The 25,888-nt window shown below is 46.8% G+C and overlaps 1 protein-coding gene across 1 annotated transcript in view; it reads left to right on the top strand.

Annotated features, from left to right (window-relative positions):
- LOC124041068 (ryanodine receptor 2-like) overlaps positions 1 to 25,888 on the top strand; it is a gene marked incomplete at its 3' end in the record, with an annotated part of 293,761 nt that overhangs the window by 253,691 nt on the left and 14,182 nt on the right. The window contains 11 exon segments of the mRNA XM_046358233.1: positions 3,298 to 3,362; positions 5,768 to 5,853; positions 5,855 to 5,887; positions 7,168 to 7,217; positions 10,174 to 10,234; positions 12,328 to 12,566; positions 13,924 to 14,005; positions 20,802 to 20,932; positions 22,068 to 22,195; positions 23,695 to 23,867; positions 23,979 to 23,991. Of these exon segments, the coding sequence (XP_046214189.1) occupies positions 3,298 to 3,362; positions 5,768 to 5,853; positions 5,855 to 5,887; positions 7,168 to 7,217; positions 10,174 to 10,234; positions 12,328 to 12,566; positions 13,924 to 14,005; positions 20,802 to 20,932; positions 22,068 to 22,195; positions 23,695 to 23,867; positions 23,979 to 23,991 (1,061 nt within the window).

Below are 25,888 nucleotides of genomic sequence, written 5' to 3'. Positions count from 1 at the left end.
TACATAGGGTATAGGATGACATAGATCTCTGGTCAACAGTAGTGCACTATATAGGGTATAGGATGCCATAGAGCTCTAGTCAACAGTAGTGCACTATATAGGGTATAGGATGCCATAGAGCTCTGGTCAACAGTAGTGCACTACATAGGGTATAGGTTGCCCTAGAGCTCTAGTCAACAGTAGTGCACTATATAGGGTATAGGATGCCATAGAGCTCTAGTCAACAGTAGTGCACTATATAGGGTATAGGATGCCATAGAGCTCTAGTCAACAGTAGTGCACTATATAGGGTATAGGATGCCATAGAGCTCTAGTCAACAGTAGTGCACTATATAGGGTATAGGATGCCATAGAGCTCTAGTCAACAGTAGTGCACTACATAGGGTATAGGATGCCATAGAGCTCTGGTCAACAGTAGTGCACTATATAGGGTATAGGATGCCATAGAGCTCTAGTCAACAGTAGTGCACTACATAGGGTATAGGATGCCATAGAGCTCTAGTCAACAGTAGTGCACTATATAGGGTATAGGATGCCATAGAGCTTTGGTCAACAGTAGTGCACTATATAGGGTATAGGATGCCATAGAGCTCTAGTCAACAGTAGTGCACTATATAGGGTATAGGATGCCATAGAGCTCTGGACAACAGTAGTGCACTATATAGGGTATAGGATACCATAGAGCTCTAGTCAACAGTAGTGCACTACATAGGGTATAGGATGCCATAGAGCTCTGGTCAACAGTAGTGCACTATATAGGGTATAGGATGCCATAGAGCTCTAGTCAACAGTAGTGCACTACATAGGGTATAGGATGCCATAGAGCTCTAGTCAACAGTAGTGCACTATATAGGGTATAGGATGCCATAGAGCTTTGGTCAACAGTAGTGCACTATATAGGGTATAGGATGCCATAGAGCTCTAGTCAACAGTAGTGCACTATATAGGGTATAGGATGCCATAGAGCTCTGGACAACAGTAGTGCACTATATAGGGTATAGGATGCCATAGAGCTCTGGACAACAGTAGTGCACTATATAGGGTATAGGATGCCATAGAGCTCTGGTCAACAGTAGTGCACTATATAGGGTATAGGATGCCATAGAGCTCTGGTCAACAGTAGTGCACTATATAGGGTATAGGATGCCATAGAGCTCTGGTCAACAGTAGTGCACTATATAGGGTATAGGATACCATAGAGCTCTGGTCAACAGTAGTGCACTACATAGGGTATAGGATGCCATAGAGCTCTGGTCAACAGTAGTGCACTATATAGGGTATAGGATACCATAGAGCTCTGGTCAACTGTAGTGCAGAATATATAGTGTATAGGATGCCATAGAGCTCTAGTCAACAGTAGTGCACTACATAGGGTATAGGATGCCATAGAGCTCTGGTCAACAGTAGTGCACTATATAGGGTATAGGATGCCATAGAGCTCTAGTCAACAGTAGTGCACTATATAGGGTATAGGATGCCATAGAGCTCTGGACAACAGTAGTGCACTATATAGGGTATAGGATGCCATAGAGCTCTGGACAACAGTAGTGCACTATATAGGGTATAGGATGCCATAGAGCTCTGGTCAACAGTAGTGCACTATATAGGGTATAGGATGCCATAGAGCTCTGGTCAACAGTAGTGCACTATATAGGGTATAGGATGCCATAGAGCTCTAGTCAACAGTAGTGCACTATATAGGGTATAGGATGCCATAGAGCTCTGGTCAACAGTAGTGCACTATATAGGGTATAGGATGCCATAGAGCTCTAGTCAACAGTAGTGCACTATATAGGGTATAGGATGCCATAGAGCTCTAGTCAACAGTAGTGCACTATATAGGGTATAGGATGCCATAGAGCTCTAGTCAACAGTAGTGCACTATATAGGGTATAGGATGCCATAGAGCTTTGGTCAACAGTAGTGCACTATATAGGGTATAGGATGCCATAGAGCTCTAGTCAACAGTAGTGCACTATATAGGGTATAGGATGCCATAGAGCTCTGGACAACAGTAGTGCACTATATAGGGTATAGGATACCATAGAGCTCTGGTCAACAGTAGTGCACTACATAGGGTATAGGATGCCATAGAGCTCTGGTCAACAGTAGTGCACTATATAGGGTATAGGATACCATAGAGCTCTGGTCAACTGTAGTGCAGAATATATAGTGTATAGGATGCCATAGAGCTCTGGTCAACAGTAGTGCACTACATAGGGTATAGGATGCCATAGAGCTCTGGTCAACAGTAGTGCACTATATAGGGTATAGGATACCATAGAGCTCTGGTCAACTGTAGTGCACTATATAGGGTATAGGATGCCATAGAGCTCTGGTCAACAGTAGTGCACTATATAGGGTATAGGATACCATAGAGCTCTGGTCAACAGTGTGCACTATATAGGGTATAGGATGCCATAGAGCTCTAGTCATACAGTAGTGCACTACATAGGGTATAGGATGACATAGATCTCTGGTCAACAGTAGTGCACTATATACCCTGGTATAGGATGCCATAGAGGCTCTAGTCATACAGTAGTGCACTATATAGGGTATAGGATGTATAGAGCTCTGGTCAACAGTAGTGCACTACATAGGGTATAGGTTGCCATAGAGCTCTGGTCATGAGTAGTGCACTATATAGGGAATAGGATGCCATAGAGCTCTGGTCAACAGTAGTGCACTACATAGGGTATAGGATGCCATAGAGCTCTAGTCAACAGTAGTGCACTACATAAATAGGACATAGAGCTCTAGTCAACAGTAGTGCACTACATAGGGAATGTAGTATAAAGTAGTGCACTATATAGGGAATAGGGCTGTAGTATAAAGTAGTGCACTATATAGGGAATAGGGCTGTAGTATAGAGTAGTGTACTATATAGGGAATAGGGCTGTAGTATAAAGTGTTGTGCACTATATAGGGAATAGGGCTGTAGTATAGAGTAGTGCACTAATTAGGGAATAGGGCTGTAGTATAAAGTAGTGCACTATATAGGGAATAGGGCTGTAGTATAAAGTAGTGCACTATATAGGGAATAGGGCTGTAATATAAAGTAGTGCACTATATAGGGAATAGGGCTGTAGTATAAAGTAGTGTACTACATAGGGAATATGGCTGTAGTATAAAGTAGTGCCCTATATAGGGAGTTAGGGTGCCATTGGGGATTAAACCAATGTGTGCTACTTAAATGACTATTTCTTCAATTTAAACATTAACAATACTAATGTCTATTATTCCACTAAATTGTTGACTCTGTTCCTCTTGTCCCTGTTCTGATGTCCCCTCTATAAGACGTTGGGACACCACCGAAAGGAGAGAGCGTTCCTCACGAGCAGCAGATGAAGTTTTTTGGAAAGGTGAGACTGACTCCTGCCTGCTTTTCTCCACCATGTCCCATCACCTCAACAACCGAACACACAAACATCAACCTCAGAAGACCAAATAGTATTTACATAATATACTGAGCTCCAACCGTAGTGGGACAATTCAAATCAGTTTATTAATAATTTATATAGCATTTGTCCTGACTTACAGTCATGTGTGTACGAATGGGTGGTCCCTAACTACCCTGGCGTTACCGCCATGCTCTAGTAATGACGAGAGGTTAGCATGTCTTGGGGGTATGCTAACCTCCCCTGTTATTGTAAGGTTGATGAGAGGTTAGCATGTCTTGGGGGTATGCTAACCTCCCCTGTTATTGTAATGATGAGAGGTTAGCATGTCTTGGGGGTATGCTAACCTCCCCTGTTATTGTAATGATGAGAGGTTAGCATGTCTTGTCAGTATGCTAACCTCCCCTGTTATTGTAATGATGAGAGGTTAGCATGTCTTGTTATGCTAACCTCCCTGTTATTGTAATGGTGAGGGGCTAGCATGCTATCCTCCCCTGTCATTGTAATGGTGAGAGGTTAGCATGTCTTGGGGGTATGCTAACCTCCCCTGTTATTGTAATGATGAGAGGTTAGCATGTCTTGTCGGTATGCTAACCTCCCTGTTATTGTAATGGTGAGGGGCTAGCATGCTATCCTCCCCTGTCATTGTAATGGTGAGAGGTTAGCATGCATGCTAACCTCCCCTGTTATTGTAATGATGAGAGGTTAGCATGTCTTGGTATGCTAACCTCCCTAAGGGGCTAGCTGCTATCCTCCCCTGTCATTGTAATGGTGAGAGGTTAGCATTGTAATGGTGAGAAGTTAGCATATCTTGGAGGTATGCTAACCTCCCTTGTTATTGTAATGACGAGAGGTTAGCATGTCTTGGGGGTATGCTAACCTCCCTTGTTATTATAATGACGAGAGGTTAGGTATGCTAACCTCCCCTGTTATTGTAATGCTGAGAGGTTAGCATGTCTTGGAGGTATGCTAACCTCCCTTGTTATTGTAATGATGAGAGATTAGCATGGCTTGGAGGTATGCTAACCTCCTTGTTATTGTAATGATGAGAGGTTAGCATGTCTTGGAGGTATGCTAACCTCCCTTGTTGATTGGTTAGCATGTCTTGGAGGTATGCTAACCTCCCATGTTATTGTAATGATTAAAGGTTAGCATGTCTTGGAGGTATGCTAACCTCCCTTGTTATTGTAATGATGAGAGGTTAGCATGTTTTGGAGGTATGCTAACTTCCCTTGTTATTGTAATGATGAGAGGTTAGCATGTCTTGGAGGTATGCTAACCTCCCCTGTTATTGTAATGATTAAAGGTTAGCATGTCTTGGGGGTATGCTAACCTCCCCTGTTATTGTAATGATTAAAGGTTAGCATGTCTTGGAGGTATGCTAACCTCCCTTGTTATTGTAATGACGAGAGGTTAGCATGTCTTGGAGGTATGCTAACCTCCCCTGTTATTGTAATGATGAGAGGTTAGCATGTCTTGGAGGTATGCTAACCTCCCTGTTATTGTAATGATTAAAGGTTAGCATGTCTTGGAGGTATGCTAACCTCCTCTGTTATTGTAATGATGAGAGGTTAGCATGTCTTGGAGGTATGATATTTGTGCGTCTGTAACTTTCTCACTCATTATTATTCACGATTCATTCAGGATTATATTTAATCATGTTAACATTCAGATTAATGAAGTGTTTAGAAACATATTCTATTCTTCTTTACAATATATATATATATATTATTTAATCTTTATTTAACTAGGCAAGTCAGTTAAGAACAAATTCTTATTTTCAATGACGGCCTGGGAACAGTGGGTTAACTGCCTGTTCAGGGGCAGAACGACAGATTTGTCAGACCTTGTCAGCTCGGGGGTTTGAACTCGCAACCTTCCGGTTACTAGTCCAACGCTCTAACCACTAGGCTACGCTGCCGCCCTCATGATTTACTATTAATTCCTATTGGGCAACCAAATAATGTGAAACACAACCAAAACAAACAGCCAATACAGCCAACAATAGTGACAAGCAGCAGGGCCTTGTACAATAACACCCAGGCCAGGACAACACCCGGGCAACAACAACATCATTAGATGAGCTAGCGAGCGACACAGACTGGTTACCGGACAGGAGATAATAATAATAATAATAATAATATATGCCATTTAGCAGACGCTTTTATCCAGCGACTTACAGTCATGTGTGCATACATTCTCTATGGGTGGTCCCGGGAATACTACCCCTTTGTCTCTCTGAGCTACAGAAGACCAGAAGTCATACATTCTACGTATGATGACCTTCGTTGAGAAGCTAGAGTCTTTCACGTTCGCCTCATGAACTATTTCTGACCCGTGAGACTAACGGGAACCCTGGGCTCCCTTAGGTGGTCCTGCCATTGGTCGACCAGTACTTCAAGAATCACCGCCTCTACTTCCTGTCCACGGCCATCCGACCAATCAGCAGCGGGGCCACGCTCCAATAAGGAGAAGGAGATGGTGACAAGGTGAGAGATTATACATAGATTCGCATGTCCCAATGCATTGCTTCAGTCTCTGTAGTACAATATTAATACATGGAATGTGATTGGTGCTGTGGGTTGTTTAACATACTCTTTGAAGAGGTCGGGTTTCAGATGTTTTCAGAAGATGGGCAGGGGACTCTGTTGTCTTAGTTTCAGGGGAAGCTAGTTCCCCCTTCGGGGTGCCAGGAGCACAGTGTTGCCTTGAAACCCTGGTCTGTAGCTCTAGTCCTGACACAGTGTTGTTTCTAAACCCTGGACTGTAAGCTCTAGTCCCGATACTGTTGTTTCTAAACCCTGGACTGTAGCTCTAGTCCTGACACAGTGTTGTTTCTTAACCCTGGCCTGTAGCTCTAGTCCTGACACAGTGTTGTTTCTAAACCCTGGTCTGTAGCTCTAGTCCTGACACAGTGTTGTTTCTAAACCCTGGACTGTAGCTCTAGTCCTGATACTGTTGTTTCTAAACCCTGGACTGTAGCTCTAGTCCTGACACAGTGTTGTTTCTAAACCCTGGACTGTAGCTCTAGTCCTGACACAGTGTTGTTTCTAAACCCTGGACTGTAGCTCTAGTCCTGGCAAAGTGTTGTTTCTAAACCCTGGACTGTAGCTCTAGTCCTGACACAGTGTTGTTTCTAAACCCTGGACTGTAGCTCTAGTCCTGACACAGTGTTGTTTCTAAACCCTGGACTGTAGCTCTAGTCCTGACACTGTTGTTTCTAAACCCTGGACTGTAGCTCTAGTCCTGACACAGTGTTGTTTCTAAACCCTGGACTGTAGCTCTAGTCCTGACACAGTGTTGTTTCTAAACCCTGGACTGTAGCTCTAGTCATGATACTGTTGTTTCTAAACCCTGGACTGTAGCTCTAGTCCTGACACAGTGTTGTTTCTAAACCCTGGACTGTAGCTCTAGTCCTGATACGGTGTTGTTTCTAAACCCTGGACTGTAGCTCTAGTCCTGACACAGTGTTGTTTCTAAACCCTGGCCTGTAGCTCTAGTCCTGACACAGTGTTGTTTCTAAACCCTGGACTGTAGCTCTAGTCCTGACACAGTGTTGCTTTGAAACCCTGGACTGTAGCTCTAGTCCTGACACAGTGTTGCTTTGAAACCCTGGACTGTAGCTCTGTAGATGTGTAAATCTGAGTGATTCAGACATCACTCACTCTTATAAAGCAGACTATTCTTCTTCTTCTTCAAGTTGCGTCACTTGATTATCTTGTCTTTGTTTCCTCTCTTTCCTCTTACGTTTTCTTCATCTTCTCTTCAGCCTGTTCTGCAAACTGGGACTTCTTGTCAGACATAGGATATCATTGTTTGGTAAGAAGGCTGTGAAGAGTGTGCTTCTAAGGATAGTGTGGACATTTGGAGTGTGTCCCAAATGAGTCCCTGTTCCCTATGTAGTGCACTACTTTAGACCAGGACCTATAGCCAAATGGCACCCTGTTCCCTATGTAGTGCACTACTTTTGACCAAATCCCTTTGCACTATAAAGGGTGCCATTTGGGACACATGTAATAGTTTAATGCTGGGTTTAATACCCCTGTCTCCATCCCCTACCCCTGTCTCCATCCCCTACCCCTGTCTCCATCCCCTACCCCTGTCTCCATCCCCTACCCCTGGTCCCAGCTAATCCCCTGTCTCCATCCCCTACCCCTGTCTCCATCCCCTACCCCTGTCTCCATCCCCTACCCCTGGTCCCAGCTAATACCCCTGTCTCCATCCCCTACCCCTGTCTCCATCCCCTACCCCTGTCTCCATCCCCTACCCCTGTCTCCATCCCTACCCCTGTCTCCATCCCCTACCCCTGTCTCCATCCCCTACCCCTGGTCTCCAGCCCTACCCCTGGTCTCCATCCCAGCTAATACCCCTGTCTCCATCCCCTACCCCTGTCTCCATCCCCTACCCCTGGTCCCAGCTCCTACCCCTGTCTCCATCCCCTACCCCTGTCTCCATCCCCTACCCCTGTCTCCATCCCCTACCCCTGGTCCCAGCTCCTACCCCTGTCTCCATCCCCTACCCCTGTCTCCATCCCCTACCCCTGTCTCCATCTCCTACCCCTGTCTCCATCCCCTACCCCTGTCTCCATCCCCTACCCCTGTCTCCATCCCCTACCCCTGTCCCAGCTAATACCCCTGGTCCCAGCTCCTACCCCTGGTCCCATCTCCTACCCCTGGTCTCCAGCCCCTACCCCTGTCTCCATCCCTACCCCTGGTCCCAGCTAATACCCCTGGTCCCAGCTCCTACCCCTGTCTCCATCCCCTACCCCTGTCTCCATCCCCTACCCCTGGTTCCAGCTCCTACCCCTGTCTCCATCCCCTACCCCTGGTCCCAGCTAATACCCCTGTCTCCATCCCCTACCCCTGGTCCCAGCTCCTACCCCTGGTTCCAGCTCCTACCCCTGGTCCCAGCTAATACCCCTGGTTCCAGCCCCTACCCCTGGTCCCAGCTCCTACCCCTGGTCCCAGCTCCTACCCCTGGGTCCCAGCTCCTACCCCTGGTTCCAGCTCCTACCCCTGTCCTACCCCTGGTCCCAGCTCCACCCCTGGTTCCAGCTCCTCCTAGCTCCAACCCCTGGTCCCAGCTCCAACCCCTGGTCCCAGCCCCTACCCCTGGTCCCAGCTCCAGCTCTTTTCCCAGATCCTAAACCCGGTCCCAGCTCCTACCCATGGCCCAGCTCCTATCCCTGGTCCCAGCTCCTCCAACCTGTCCCCAGCTCCTAAACCCGGTCCCAGCTCCTACCCATGGCCCAGCTCCTACCCCTGGTCCCAGCTCCAGCTCTTTTCCCAGCTCCTAAACCCGGTCCCAGCTCCTACCCATGGCCCAGCTCCTATCCCTGGTCCCAGCTCCTCCCCCTGGCCCCAGCTCCTCCCCCTGGCCCCAGCTCCTCCCCCTGTCCCCAGCTCCTCCCCCTGGCCCCAGCTCCTCCCTATAGGCACTTCAAATACTGCAGATGCCTGTGAAGCATGCAAAGTTTTCTAATCCGATGAGACCGAATGCTCTGGCTATGCATGGTGTAAAGTGTAGTTCCTGTGCTGTTTGTCATATCCATTGAATAACACGCTGAGTAAAGCTGTTATCACCTATTTCAGTGATTGATTTCCTCTTTAAATGCTCACTCATAGACATTAATTTGGTCAAATAGATGAAACAATTCAAACTAACCTGGTTTAGTTTCTGTAATGGTAAAGACATCAACACTTCCCCCATGTCATTACCTTTTCAAACCCTTCTGAGGACCCCCCACCCCCAAACCGTTTCACTATGTGGTAGTAGTGAATTATCTCACCTGATTGAGGGGGAGTCCTTAGAGGGGGGGGTCCCCGGTTTGAAAAGCCCTGCCTTAGGTCTAGGTTACTGGTGTTTTATATTGGAAGTGTGTGATCTGTCCATCTAAACCTACATGAGTGTTGTCTTCAGTAGTATCAGTACACTGGACCCTGTGGTTCTGTCTCATCTCTACACTGGACCCTATGGTTCTGTATCCATGCATGTCTCAGCTCTACACTGGACCCTGTGGTTCTGTCTCATCTCTACACTGGACCCTGTGGTTCTGTATCCATGCATGTCTCAGCTCTACACTGGACCCTGTGGTTCTGTCTCAGCTCTACACTGGACCCTGTGGTTCTGTCTCAGCTCTACACTGGACCCTGTGGTTCTGTATCCATGCATGTCTCAGCTCTACACTGGACCCTGTGGTTCTGTGGTTCTGTATCCATGCATGTCTCAGCTCTACACTGGACCCTGTGGTTCTGTCTCATCTCTACACTGGACCCTGTGGTTCTGTATCCATGCATGTCTCAGCTCTACACTGGACCCTGTGGTTCTGTCTCAGCTCTACACTGGACCCTGTGTTTCTGTATCAATGCTTGTCTCAGCTCTACACTGGACCCTGTGGTTCTGTATCCATGCATGTCTCAGCTCTACACTGGACCCTGTGGTTCTGTATCCATGCTTGTCTCAGCTCGTCTATATGCTGTCGTTCTGTATCCATGCTTGTCTCAGCTCGTCTATATGCTGTGTTTCTGTATCCATGCTTGTCTCAGCTCGTCTATATGCCGTGGTTCTGTATCCATGCTTGTCTCAGCTCGTCTATATGCTGTGGTTCTGTATCCATGCTTGTCTCAGCTCGTCTATATGCTGTGGTTCTGTATCCATGCTTGTCTCAGCTCGTCTATATGCCGTGGTTCTGTATCCATGCTTGTCTCAGCTCGTCTATATGCCGTGGTGCTACAGGACTACTCATGCTGTAACACTGCCTCATGTCTCCACACAGGAAGCCATGCTACCTCCATAGTCAACTGTCTTCACATACTGGGTCAGACACTGGACGCCAGGTGAGTGACCACATGAACCCTATTCATATGGAAGTCATATTGAGTGCGTTTGGATCCCCATTAGCTGATGTCATGATGTGGTAAAAGTTCTTTTTCTCAACATGTTAGTTTCACCATTACCCTCTGGGTTTAGAATCCAGCCCAGATACTGTGAGAATCCAGCCATCTCTCAACATGTAGTTTCACCATTACCCTCTGGGTTTAGAATCCAGCCCAGATACTGTGAGAATCCAGCCATCTCTCAACATGTAGTTTCACCATTACCCTCTGGGTTTAGAATCCAGCCATCTCTCAACATGTTGTTTCACCATTACCCTCTGGGTTTAGAATCCAGCCATCTCTCAACATGTAGTTTCACCATTACCCTCTGGGTTTAGAATCCAGCCATCTCTCAACATGTTGTTTCACCATTACCCTCTGGGTTTAGAATAGATTATTAGAATCCAGCCATCTCTCAACATGTTGTTTCACCATTACCCTCTGGGTTTGGGTACTTGAGAATCCAGCCATCTCTCAACATGTTGTTTCACCATTACCCTCTGGGTTTAGAATCCAGCCATCCTCAATATGTTGATACTGTTGAGAATCCAGCCTCTCAACATGTTGTTTCACCATTACCCTCTGGGTTTAGAATCCAGCCATCTCTCAACATGTTGTTTCACCATTACCCTCTGGGTTTAGAATCCAGCCATCTCTCAACATGTTGTTTCACCCCTGGGTTTAGAATCCAGCCATCCTCATGGGTTTAGAATCCAGCCCAGATACTGTGAGAATCCAGCCATCTCTCAACATGTTGTTTCACCATTACCCTCTGGGTTTAGAATCCAGCCCCGATACTGTGAGAATCCAGCCATCTCTCAACATGTTGTTTCACCATTACCCTCTGGGTTTAGAATCCAGCCATCTCTCAACATGTTGTTTCACCATTACCCTCTGGGTTTAGAATCCAGCCATCTCTCAACATGTTAGTTTCACCATTACCCTCTGGGTTTAGAATCCAGCCATCTCTCAACATGTTGTTTCACCATTACCCTCTGGGTTTAGAATCCAGCCATCTCTCAACATGTTGTTTCACCATTACCCTCTGGGTTTAGAATCCAGCCATCTCTCAACATGTAGTTTCACCATTACCCTCTGGGTTTAGAATCCAGCCATCTCTCAACATGTTGTTTCACCATTACCCTCTGGGTTTAGAATCCAGCCATCTCTCAACATGTTGTTTCACCATTACCCACTGGGTTTAGAATCCAGCCATCTCTCAACATGTTGTTTCACCATTACCCTCTGGGTTTAGAATCCAGCCATCTCTCAACATGTTGTTTCACCATTACCCTCTGGGTTTAGAATCCAGCCATCTCTCAACATGTAGTTTCACCATTACCCTCTGGGTTTAGAATCCAGCCATCTCTCAACATGTTGTTTCACCATTACCCTCTGGGTTTAGAATCCAGCCATCTCTCAACATGTTAGTTTCACCATTACCCTCTGGGTTTAGAATCCAGCCATCTCTCAACATGTTGTTTCACCATTACCCTCTGGGTTTAGAATCCAGCCATCTCTCAACATGTTGTTTCACCATTACCCTCTGGGTTTAGAATCCAGCCTGTGAGAATCCAGCCATCTCTCAACATGTTGTTTCACCATTACCCTCTGGGTTTAGAATCCAGCCCAGATACTGTGAGAATCCAGCCATCTCTCAACATGTTGTTTCACCATTACCCTCTGCATTTAGAATCCAGGTGATGATTGTGAGAATCCAGCCATCTCTCAACATGTTGTCTGCATCCCCACAACCTGTGCATTTGAGAAAGCTTGGTGTGATTGTGAGAATCCAGCCATCTCTCAACATGTTGTCTGCATCCCCACAACCTGTGCATTTGAAAGCTTGATTTGAGAAAGTGTGATTGTGAGTTAATGGTTGCTTTGTTATCTCCATTCATAATAATCTGTGCCATTAAGCAGACGATTTTATCCTGACTGAGCCACCACGTGTGTGTGTGTATACATTTTAAGTATGGTTGGCCCCGGGATTCGAACCCACAATCCTGGTTCTCTACCAACTGATGGTAATATAATCCGTGTCTGTTCTCCAGGACGGTGATGAAGACGGGTCTGGAGACGGTGAAGACGGCGTTGAGGACGTTCTTCGACAACGCAGCGGAGGACTTGGAGAAGACTTTAGAGAACCTGAAACAGGGCCAGTTCACTCACAGTCACTCCCAGCCCAAAGGAGTCACCCAGATCATTAACTACACCAGCATAGCCCTGCTCCCTGTCCTCTCCTCCCTGTTCGAACACATCGGGCAGAACCTCTTTGGGGAAGACCTCATATGTATGCATACCAGTAGATCAATTCACATTTTGATCATTTGTTTTTTTGCTGAACAAAACCTTATATAGTGACATTTCCCCCAAAGCCTGATGAGAGCTTGTAGCACCACCTATTGGCCAATGATGAAACTGCACTTACCTGTAGCTCAAACACAAGACAAGCCCTCATTAGTCATTGTTAATTAAAAAGGCCATTCCTGTATCTCACACAAGACCAGCCCTCATTAGTCCTTGTTAATGAAAAAGGCCATCCCTATATCTCACACAAGACCAGCCCTCATTAGTCATTGTTAATTAAAAAGGCCATCCCTGTAGCTCAAACACAAGACCAGCCCTCATTAGTCATTGTTAATTAAAAAGGCCATCCCTGTATCTCACACAAGACCAGCCCTCATTAGTCATTGTTAATTAAAAAGGCCATCCCTGTATCTCACACAAGACAAGCCCTCATTGTTAATTAAAAAGGCCATTCCTGTATCTCACACAAGACCAGCCCTCATTGTTAATTAAAAGGCCATCCCTGTAGCTTTTGACCCCTAATGTCTTATTGTAGTTCAAATACACCGTCCTGTAAAGGTCATACTGTAGGTCCTCTGTGTAAGGAGACCGTCCTGTAAAGGTCATACTGTAGGTCCTCTGTGTAAGGAGACCGTCCTGTAAAGGTCATACTGTAGGTCCTCTGTGTAAGGAGACCGTCCTGTAAAGGTCATACTGTAGGTCCTCTGTGTAAGGAGACCGTCCTGTAAAGGTCATACTGTAGGTCCTCTGTGTAAGGAGACCGTCCTGTAAAGGTCATACTGTAGGTCCTCTGTGTAAGGAGACCGTCCTGTAAAGGTCATACTGTAGGTCCTCTGTGTAAGGAGACCGTCCTGTAAAGGTCATACTGTAGGTCCTCTGTGTAAGGAGACCGTCCTGTAAAGGTCATACTGTAGGTCCTCTGTGTAAGGAGACCGTCCTGTAAAGGTCATACTGTAGGTCCTCTGTGTAAGGAGACCGTCCTGTAAAGGTCATACTGTAGGTCCTCTGTGTAAGGAGACCGTCCTGTAAAGGTCATACTGTAGGTCCTCTGTGTAAGGAGACCGTCCTGTAAAGGTCATACTGTAGGTCCTCTGTGTAAGGAGACCGTCCTGTAAAGGTCATACTGTAGGTCCTCTGTGTAAGGAGACCGTCCTGTAAAGGTCATACTGTAGGTCCTCTGTGTAAGGAGACCGTCCTGTAAAGGTCATACTGTAGGTCCTCTGTGTAAGGAGACCGTCCTGTAAAGGTCATACTGTAGGTCCTCTGTGTAAGGAGACCGTCCTGTAAAGGTCATACTGTAGGTCCTCTGTGTAAGGAGTCTTCCCTTGTTGTCTTCACAGTGGATGACGTCCAGGTGGCCTGTTATAGGATCCTCAACAGCCTGTATAGTCTTGGTACCAACAACAGCATCTACGTAGAAAGGTAACGTCACAATGAAATGCAATGTAAACACGCTGATGAATTAAGAGGAAGTCAATCACACAGTCAACTCCAGGTCATTTAGTAAGTTCACCATTCTGCGATTCTCACTGTTAAACGTCGTAACAGTGTTCAACACAATGCTCTTTTCGTCATCATTCGGTCTGATCCGTTATCATTCCATCTGATCCGTTATCATCTGATCTGAGCCGTTATCATCTGATCTGATCCGTTATCATTCCATCTGATCCGTTATCGTCTGATCTGATCCGTTATCATTCCATCTGATCCGTTATCGTCTGATCTGATCCGTTATCGTCTGATCTGATCCGTTATCATTCCATCTGATCCGTTATCATTCCATCTGATCCGTTATCATCTGATCTGATCTGTTATCATCTGATCTGATCCGTTATCATCTGATCTGATCCGTTATCATCTGATCTGATCCGTTATCGTTTGATCTTATCCGTTATCATCTGATCTGATCCGTTATCACCTGATCTGATCCATTATCGTTTGATCTTATCCGTTATCATCTGATCTGATCCGTTATCATTCCATCTGATCCGTTATCATTCCATCTGATCCGTTATCGTTTAATCTGATCCGTTATCATCTGATCTGATCCGTTATCATTCCATCTGATCCGTTATCATCTGATCTGATCCGTTATCATTCCATCTGATCCGTTATCATTCCATCTGATCCGTTATCATTCCATCTGATCCGTTATCATCTGATCTGATCCGTTATCGTTTGATCTGATCCGTTATCATCTGATCTGATCCGTTATCATTCCATCTGATCCGTTATCATTCCATCTGATCCGTTATCATCTGATCTGATCCGTTATCGTTTGATCTTATCCGTTATCATTCCATCTGATCCGTTATCATTCCATCTGATCTGTTATCATCTGATCTGATCCGTTATCATCTGATCTGATCCGTTATCGTTTGATCTGATCCGTTATCATCTGATCTGATCCGTTATCACCTGATCTGATCCGTTATAGTCTGATCTGATCCGTTATCATCTGATCTGATCCGTTATCGTTTAATCTGATCCGTTATCATTCCATCTGATCCGTTATCATTCCATCTGATCTGTTATCATCTGATCTGATCCGTTATCATTTGATCTGATCCGTTATCATTCCATCTGATCCGTTATCATTCCATCTGATCCGTTATCGTTTAATCTGATCTGTTATCATCTGATCTGATCCGTTATCATTCCATCTGATCCGTTATCATCTGATCTGATCCGTTATCATTCCATCTGATCCGTTATCATTCCATCTGATCCGTTATCATTCCATCTGATCCGTTATCATCTGATCTGATCCGTTATCGTTTGATCTAATCCGTTATCATCTGATCTGATCCGTTATCATTCGATCTGATCCATTATCATTCGATCTGATCAGTTATCATTTGATCTGATCCGTTATCATTCCATCTGATCCGTTATCATTCCATCTGATCCGTTATCATCTGATCTGATCCGTTATCATTTGATCTGATCCGTTATCATCTGATCTGATCCGTTATCATTCGATCTGATCCATTATCATTCGATCTGATCAGTTATCATTTGATCTGATCCGTTATCATTCCATCTGATCCGTTATCATTCCATCTGATCCGTTATCATCTGATCTGATCCGTTATCATTTGATCTGATCCGTTATCATCTGATCTGATCCGTTATCATTCGATCTGATCAGTCAACAGCCATTTTTTTTCTAAAGTCATCTGGTATCATTTCATTTCAACCCAATAAGCAAAAAAATACAACCGTACCAATCTTCATGTTAAACTACTTTTACAAAGTCAAAATGAATTCAATGTGAATATGATGATGAAGAGGAAGATAGGGTGTCTTGGAACTGATCAGCTACCCAGTTGGTTGAAATGGATTAAAAATATATCATCCAACCAGTTACGCCATTCATGTCCATTACAGAAATATAATTATGGGTTCAAGCAGAGAAGATGGGTGAGAGCCAAACAGCCAAACAGCCAAACAGCCAAACAGCCATGGAGCCAAACAGCCATGGAGCAAAACAGCCAAACAGCCATGGAGCCAAACAGCCAAACAGCCATGGAGCCAAACAGCCATGGAGCCAAACAGCCATGGAGCCAAACAGCCATGGAGCCAAACAGCCAAACAGCCATGGAGCCAAACAGCCAAACAGCCAAACAGCCAAACAACCAAACAGCCATGGAGCCAAACAGCCTAACAGCCATGGAGCCAAACAGCCATGGAGCCAAACAGCCATGGAGCAAAACAGCCAAACAGCCATGGAGCAAAACAGCCAAACAGCCATGGAGCCATGTAGCCAAACAGCCATGGAGCCAAACACGTTTTCTCAAAATCCCGACTTTGATTGACACTGGAAGTACAGCCAAACAGCCATGGAGCCAAACAGCCAAACAGCCATGGAGCCAAACAGCCATGGAGCCAAACAGCCAAACAGCCAAACAGCCATGGAGCCAAACAGTCTAACAGCCATGGAGCCAAACAGCCATGGAGCCAAACAGCCATGGAGCCAAACAGCCAAACAGCCAAACAGCCATGGAGCCAAACAGCCATGGAGCCAAACAGCCGAACAGCCATGGAGCCAAACAGCCAAACAGCCAAACAGCCATGGAGCCAAACAGCCTAACAGCCATGGAGCCAAACAGCCATGGAGCCAAACAGCCATGGAGCCAAACAGCCAAACAGCCTAACAGCCATGGAGCCAAACAGCCAAACAGCCTAACAGCCATGGAGCCAAACAGCCAAAGCCATGGAGCCAAACAGCCAACAGCCAAACAGCCAAACAGCCTAACAGCCATGGAGCCAAACAGCCATGGAGCCAAACAGCCAAACAGCCTAACAGCCATGGAGCCAAACAGCCAAACAGCCAAACAGCCATGGAGCCAAACAGTCTAAACAATATGATAGCATGTCAAACAACATGTATTCACAAACACTTGAAATATGCTGAGCCAAACAGTCATTTTTTAACAGTTTTTTCATGTTTTCTCAAAATCCCAGCCTAACTTTGATTGACACTGGAAGTACAGCCAAACAGCCATGGAGCCAAACAGCCATGGAGACAAACAGCCAAACAGCCATGGAGCCAAACAGCCATGGAGCCAAACAGCCATGGAGCCAAACAGCCATGGAGCCAAACAGCCATGGAGCCAAACAGCGAAACAGCCATGGGAGCCAAACAGCCATGGAGCTTAACAGCCATGGAGCCAAACAGCCTAACAGCCATGGAGCCAAACAGCCAAACAGCCATGGAGCCAAACAGCCAAACAGCCATGGAGCCAAACAGCCATGGAGCCAAACAGCCATGGAGCCAAACAGCCTAACAGCCATGGAGCCAAACAGCCTAACAGCCATGGAGCCAAACAGCCATGGAGCCAAACAGCCATGGAGCCAAACAGCCGAACAGCCATGGAGCCAAACAGCCTAACAGCCATGGAGCCAAACAGCCATGGAGCCAAACAGCCATGGAGCCAAACAGCCTAACAGCCATGGAGCCAAACAGCCTAACAGCCATGGAGCCAAACAGCCATGGAGCAGCCATGGAGCCAAATAGCCTAACAGCCTAACAGCCATGGAGCCAAACAGCCTAACAGCCATGGAGCCAAACAGCCTGGAGCCAAACAGCCATGGAGCCAAACAGCCTAACAGCCATGGAGCCAAACAGCCTAACAGCCATGGAGCCAAACAGTCTGGAGCCAAACAACAGCCATGGAGCCAAACAGCCATGGAGCCAAACAGTCTAACAGCCATGAAGCCAAACAGCCAAACAGCCATGGAGCCAAACAGCCTAACAGCCATGGAGCCAAACAGCCATGGAGCCAAACAGTCTAACAGCCATGGAGCCAAACAGCCAAACAGCCATGGAGCCAAACAGTCTAAACAGCCATGGAGCCAAACAGTCTAACAGTCATGGAGCCAAACAGCCATGGAGCCAAACAGTCTAACAGCCATGGAGCCAAACAGCCAAACAGCCATGGAGCCAAACAGCCATAACAGCCATGGAGCCAAACAGTCTAACAGCCATGGAGCCAAACAGCCTAACAGCCATGGAGCCAAACAGCCATAACAGCCAAACAGCCTAACAGCCATGGAGCCAAACAGCCTAACAGCCATGGAGCCAAACAGCCTAACAGCCATGGAGCCAAACAGCCATGGAGCCAAACAGCCATGGAGCCAAACAGCCATGGAGCCAAACAGCCATGGAGCCAAACAGCCATGGAGCCAAACAGCCAAACAGCCAAACAGCCATGGAGCCAAACAGCCTAACAGCCATGGAGCCAAACAGCCATGGAGCCAAACAGCCATGGAGCCAAACAGCCATGGAGCCAAACAGCCAAACAGCCTAACAGCCATGGAGCCAAACAGTCTAACAGCCATGGAGCCAAACAGCCATGGAGCCAAACAGCCAAACAGCCATGGAGCCAAACAGCCATGGAGCCAAACAGCCATGGAGCCAAACAGTCTAACAGCCATGGAGCCAAACAGCCATGGAGCCAAACAGCCATGGAGCCATGGAGCCAAACAGCCAAACAGCCAAACAGCCAAACAGCCATGGAGCCAAAAACAGCCAAACAGCCAAACAGCCAAACAGCCAAACAGCCATGGAGCCAAACAGCCAAACAGCCAAACAGCCAAACAGCCATGGAGCCAAACAGCCATGGAGCCAAACAGCCATGGAGCCATGGAGCCAAACAGCCAAACAGCCAAACAGCCAAACAGCCATGGAGCCAAACAGCCAAACAGCCAAACAGCCAAACAGCCAAACAGCCAAACAGCCAAACAGCCATGGAGCCAAACAGCCAAACAGCCAAACAGCCAAAACAGCCAAACAGCCATGGAGCCAAACAGCCAAACAGCCAAACACAGCCAAACAGCCAAACAGCCATGGAGCCAAACAGCCAAACAGCCATGGAGCCAAACAGCCATGGAGCCAAACAAACAGCCATGGAGCCAAACAGTCTAACAGCCATGGAGCCAAACAGCCATGGAGCCAAACAGCCATGGAGCCAAAACAGCCAAACAGCCAAACAGCCTAACAGCCATGGAGCCAAACAGTCTGGAGCCAAACAGCCATGGAGCAAACAAACAGCCATGGAGCAAACAAACAGCCATGGAGCCAAACAGCCATGGAGCCAAACAAACAGCCATGGAGCCAAACAGCCATGGAGCCAAACAGTCTAACAGCCATGGAGCCAAACAGCCATGGAGCCAAACAGCCATGGAGGAGCCATGGAGCCAAACAGCCAACAGCCAGCCAAACAGCCAAACAGCCATGGAGCCAAACAGCCAAACAGCCAAACAGCCAAACAGCCAAACAGCCATGGAGCCAAACAGCCAAACAGCCAAACAGCCATGCCAAACAGCCAAACAGCCAAACAGCCATGGAGCAAACAAACAGCCATGGGCCAAACAGCCATGGAGCCAAACAGCCAAACAGCCAAACAGCCAAACAGCCATGGAGCCAAACAGCCAAACAGCCAAAGCCATGGAGCCAAACAGCCAAACAGCCATGGAGCCAAACAGCCAAACAGCCAAAAACAGCCAAACCAACAGCCAGCCAAACAGCCATGGAGCCAAACAGCCAAACAGCCAAACAGCCAAACAGCCAGCCAAACAGCCATGGAGCCAAAAGCCATGGAGCCAAACAGCCATGGAGCCAAACAGCCATGGAGCCAAACAGCCATGGAGCCAAACAGCCAAACAGCCATGGAGCCAAACACAGCCAAACAGCCAAACAGTCTAACAGCCATGGAGCCAAACAGTCTAAACAATATGATAGCATGTCAAACAACATGTATTCACGACTTGAAATATGCTGAGGTCATTTTTTAATGTTTTTTCACGTTTTCTCAAAATCCCTACTTTGATTGACACTGGAAGTATGATAGATAATGACAATTTAAAAGTGTCCTGTCTAGAACCTTCTACAGACTACGTTGACACCACATGTCATATATTTACAACAACCATAATATGTTCTGTGGCTCATTTTAATATTGCATTAAGTCTAGTAAAGGATGTGACTGGGTTAGTTAAACCAGTTATTCTGGAGAAGGAATGTCTTCCTGAACATGAGCTGTCCCTCACTTTTCCTCTTCCTCCCCCTCCTCTTCCTCCTTCCTCCCCCCTACCTCCTCCTCCTCCTGCCTCTTCCTCCTCTTCCTCCTCTTCCTCCTTCCTACCCTACCTCCTCCTCCTCCTCCTGCCCCTTCCTCCTCTTCCTCCTTCCTCCCCCTACCTCCTCCTCCCCCTCCTGCCCCTTCCTCCACTTCCTCCTTCCTCCCCCTACCTCCTCCTCCTCCTGCCTCTTCCTCCTTCCTACCCTACCTCCTCCTCCTCCTCCTCCTCCTTCCTCCCATACCTCCTCCTTCTCCTCCTCTTCCTCCTCTTCCTTCCTCCTCCCCCTACCTCCTCCTTCTTCCTCTTCTTTCTTCCTCCCCTACCTCCTCCTTATCCTCCCCCTTCCTCCTTCTCTTCCCCTTCCTCCTCCTCCTCCTCCTTCTCCTCCTCCCCCTTCCTCTGCTTCCTCCCCTACCTCATCCTCCTCCCCCTACCTCATCCTCCTCCTCCCCCTACCTCATCCTCCTCCTCCCCTTCCTCCTCTTCCTCCTTCCTCCCCTACCTCCTCCTCCTCCTGCCCCTTCATCCTTTTCCTCCTTCCTCCCCCTACCTCCCCCTCCTCCTCCTCCTCCTTCCTCCCCCTCCTCCTCTTCCTCCCTCCTCCTCCCCCTCCCTCCTCTTCCTCCTGCAGGCAGCGTCCAGCCCTAGGTGAATGTCTTGCAGCGTTCTCGGGGGCGTTCCCTGTGGCCTTCCTGGAACCAGAGCTCAACCAGTTCAACAACTACTCCATCTACATTACCAAGGGCTCCCGGGACAGAACAGGTACTGTTGCAAACTGTCCTTCAGGTGTTTTAGAATCAAAGACAGGATCGGTTTGGATGGAGAGATAGAGAGAAGCTTGGCATAAATGTTGCAAACTGTCCTTCGGGTGTTTTAGAATCAAAGACAGGATCGGTTTGGATGGAGAGATGGAGAGAAGCTTGGCATAAATGTCCTTCAGGTGTTTTAGAATCAGACAGGATCGGTTTGGATGGAGAGATAGAGAGAAGCTTGGCAGAAATGTCCTTCAGGTGTTTTATAATCAAAGACAGGATCGGTTTGGATGGAGAGATAGAGAGAAGCTTGGCATAAATGTTGCAAACTGAATTGAGGAATGACGGCATACAGTCTTTATGTCTCTCTCACTATCACCTTTTATCTCTGTCTCTTACTCCTTCTCTCCCTCCACCCTCTCTCTCCCTCCACCCTCTCTCTCTCCACCCTCTCTCACTCTACCTTCTCTCTTTCTTTATCTCTCTCTCCCTCCACCCTCTCTCCCTCCACCATCTCTCTCCCTCCACCCTCTCTCTCCCTCCACCCTCTCTCCCTCCACCCTCTCTCCCTCCACCCTCTCTCCCTCCACCCTCTCTCTCTCCACCCTCTCTCCCTCCAACTTCTCTCTTTCTTTCTTTATATCTCTCTATCTCTTTTCCTCCCTCTCTCTCTCTCCCCCTCCACCCTCTCTCTCCCTCCTCCCTCTCTCCTTTTCCCTCTCTCTCTCTCCCTTCCTTCCCCCTCTTTTTCCCTCCACCCTCTCTTTCTTTATCTCTCTCTACCTCTCTTTTCCTCCCTCTCTCTATTTCCCTCTCTCTCTCTCCCTCCACCCTCTCTCCCTCCACCCTCTCTCCCTCCACCCTCTCTCTTTCTCCATCCACCCTCTCTCTTCCTCCACCCTCTCTCTCTCTCCCTCCACCTCTCTCTCTCCCTCCTCTCTCTCCCTTCCTCTCTCTCTCTCTCTCTCTCTCTCTCTCTCTCTCTCTCTCTCTCTCTCTCTCTCTCTCTCTCTCTCTCTCCTCTCTCTCTCTCTCCATCCACCCTCTCTCTCCCTCCACCCTCTCTCTCTCTCTCCCTCCACCCTCTCTCTCCCTCCTCCCTCTCCCCTTCCCCCTCTCTCCTCTCTCCCCCACTGCTTCCCCAGCTCTAGATCTGCCCTTCCAGGTCGGAGAGATGTGTCCAGTCATCCCGTCCCTGGAGAAGTCTCTGGAGGAGATCATGGATCTGGCTGAGTCCGGCCTGCACTATACGCAGATGCCTCACGTTATGGAGGTAGAGACTGGTTTATTAACAGGAGACTGGTTTATTAACAGGAGACTGGTGGTTTATTAACAGGAGACTGGTGGTTTATTAACAGGAGACTGGTGGTTTATTAACAGGAGACTGGTGGTTTATTAACAGGAGACTGGTGGTTTATTAACAGGAGACTGGTGGTTTATTAACAGGAGACTGGTGGTTTATTAACAGGAGACTGGTGGTTTATTAACAGGAGACTGGTGGTTTATTAACAGGAGACTGGTGGTTTATTAACAGGAGACTGGTGGTTTATTAACAGGAGACTGGTGGTTTATTAACAGGAGACTGGTGGTTTATTAACAGGAGACTGGTGGTTTATTAACAGGAGACTGGTTTATTAACAGGAGACTGGTGGTTTATTAACAGGAGACTGGTGGTTTATTAACAGGAGACTGGTGGTTTATTAACAGGAGACTGGTGGTTTATTAACAGGAGACTGGTTTATTAACAGGAGACTGGTGGTTTATTAACAGGAGACTGGTGGTTTATTAAACATTTAACATTTAAGTCATTTAGCAGACTGCTCTTATTCAGAGCGACTTACAAATTGGTGCATTCACCTGGTGGTTCACCTGGTGGTTTATTAACAGGAGACTGGTGGTTTATTAAACATTTAACATTTAACATTTAAGTCATTTAGCAGACGCTCTTATCCAGAGCGACTTACAAATTGGTGCATTCACCTGGTGGTTCACCTGGTGGTTTATTAACAGGAGACTGGTGGTTTATTAACAGGAGACTGGTGGTTTATTAACAGGAGACTGGTGGTTTATTAACAGGAGACTGGTTTATTAACAGGAGACTGGTGGTTTATTAACAGGAGACTGGTGGTTTATTAAACATTTAACATTTAAGTCATTTAGCAGAGACGCTCTTATTCAGAGCGACTTACAAATTGGTGCATTCACCTGGTGGTTCACCTGGTGGTTTATTAACAGGAGACTGGTGGTTTATTAAACATTTAACATTTAACATTTAAGTCATTTAGCAGACGCTCTTATCCAGAGCGACTTACAAATTGGTGCATTCACCTGGTGGTTCACCTGGTGGTTTATTAACAGGAGACTGGTGGTTCACCTGGTGGTTCACCTGGTGGTTCACCTGGTGGTTTATTAACAGGAGACTGGTGGTTCACCTGGTGGTTCACCTGGTGGTTCACCTGGTGGTTCACCTGGTGGTTTATTAACAGGAGACTGGTGGTTCACCTGGTGGTTCACCTGGTGGTTCACCTGGTGGTTTATTAACAGGAGACTGGTGGTTCACCTGGTGGTTCACCTGGTGGTTTATTAACAGGAGACACCAAATCATGGGCTGGTGCCACCAACTGAAAACGTTGGTGGCCCCCGTGACACTAGGGGAAAATGTTGGTCTGGATCCCTGATCCCTGAGCTTACAAGAGATAAGAACAAGATTGAAAAGACAACCATTACTTCAACATTTAACATGAGCATTCCTCCCCCTGTCCTTCTCCCCAGGTGGTGCTGCCCATGCTATGCAGCTACATGTCTCACTGGTGGGAGCACGGCCCAGAGAACAACCCTCCAGAGACTGCAGCCAGCTGCTGTACTCACCTCACCTCAGACCACATGAATAGTCTACTGGGCAACATCCTGAAGATTATCTATAATAACCTGGGGATCGACGAGGGGCCTGGATGAAACGGCTCGCAGGTAGAGACACACCTTCTATCTACCACATGGTCGAAAGCACTTCAGCCTGCTTGTCAATTGTCTTGGTTGTTTTGTGTGTGTGTGTGTAGGTACCACGACGCCGTATGTCGTCAGAGGGGATCGTCAGCAATAATCATATATGCACATAGAATTGAATTCCACTGTTTGTACTGAAAACCGTCCGCCTTGGGAAGAAGCCCACTGACTCAGTAGCATTGAGTCAAAAGTAAATGTCATGGACATGTCTACCTCGGATCATTAAAAACAATCAAGCAACTCAGAAATGGACTACAAATAGCCCATATTAACAAATGTAGCCTTCCCTTGTGGTCCTTCTGTAGCTCAGTTGGTAGAGCATGGCGCTTGTAACGCCAGGGTAGTGGGTTCGATCCCCGGGACCACCCATACGTAGAATGTATGCACACATGACTGTAAGTCGCTTTGGATAAAAGCGTCTGCTAAATGGCATATATTATTATTATATTATTATTAGTAGCCTGAGAAACAAGGTCCATGAAGTTAGCAATTAACATCACAACACATTCATATTCTGGCCATCTCTGAAACACACTTAGATAATAAGTCCGTGGTTATAGAATATACAGGTCCTTTAATGCAGCAGTAGCTAAACGTGGTTATAGAATATACAGGTCCTTTAATGCAGCAGTAGCTAAACGGGTTATAGAAATAGGTCCTTTGATGCAGCAGTCCGTGGTTATAGAATATACAGGTCCTTTAATGCAGCAGTAGCTAAACGTGGTTATAGAATATACAGGTCCTTTAATGCAGCAGTAGCTAAACGTGGTTATAGAATATACAGGTCCTTTGATGCAGCAGTAGCTAAACGTGGTTATAGAATATACAGGTCCTTTGATGCAGCAGTAGCTAAACGTGGTTATAGAATATACAGGAAAGATAGAAATGCTCCAAGTGCGTCGTCAGGTTGTTCGTCAGATCAATAAATATTTTTCACATCTTCGACGTAGGAATCACTACAATACCCTCATCAATCTACACACAATACCCCATAATGACATCACAATACCCTCATCAATCTACACACAATACCCCATAATGACATCACAATACCTCATAATGACATCACAATATCCCATAATGACAAAGCAAAAATAGGGTTTTTAGAAACAAGATTCTTGGTGGTTCTGACCTTCTTTCATTTTAGAATAATGGAGGCCACTGTGTTCTTGGGGACCTTCAATGCTGCAGAATGATGGAGGCCACTGTGTTCTTGGGGACCTTCAATGCTGCAGAATGATGGAGGCCATTGTGTTCTTGGGGACCTTCAATGCTGCAGAATGATGGAGGCCACTGTGTTCTTGGGGACCTTCAATGCTGCAGAATAATGGAGGCCACTGTGTTCTTGGGGACCTTCAATGCTGCAGAATAATGGAGGCCATTGTGTTCTTGGGGATCTTCAATGCTGCAGAATAATGGAGGCCATTGTGTTCTTGGGGACCTTCAATACTGCAGAATGATGGAGGCCACTGTGTTCTTGGGGACCTTCAATGCTGCAGAAATGTTTTGGTGTACCCTTCCCCAGATCTGTGCCTCGACACAATCCTGTCTCTGAGCTCTACGGACAATTCCAGGTGTGACCTATAGACAGGTGTGTGACCTAGTGTTTTGTTCTGTTACATTCACTGTCAACTATGTGACAGGTGTGTTATATAGACAGGTGTGTTATATAGACAGGTGTGTTATATAGACAGGTGTGTTATATAGACAGGTGTGTTATATAGACAGGTGTGTTATATAGACAGGTGTGTTATATAGACAGGTGTGTGCCTTTTCAAATCATGTCCAATAAATAGAATTTAAGACAGGTGGAATCCAATCCAAGTTGGAGAAACATCTCAAGGATGATCAATGGAAACAGGCCATGAGAAGACGTCGCTCTGTTTTCATGACATCTCGGTTGACCAGACAGGTCCTACAGGCCCTGATTTTGTAGCACCTGGACTACTGCCCAGTTGTGTGG

This window comes from Oncorhynchus gorbuscha, linkage group LG08 (assembly GCF_021184085.1).
Source record: "Oncorhynchus gorbuscha isolate QuinsamMale2020 ecotype Even-year linkage group LG08, OgorEven_v1.0, whole genome shotgun sequence".
NCBI lineage: Eukaryota > Metazoa > Chordata > Actinopteri > Salmoniformes > Salmonidae > Oncorhynchus > Oncorhynchus gorbuscha.
This window is presented reverse-complemented; position numbering and strand designations above follow the sequence as displayed.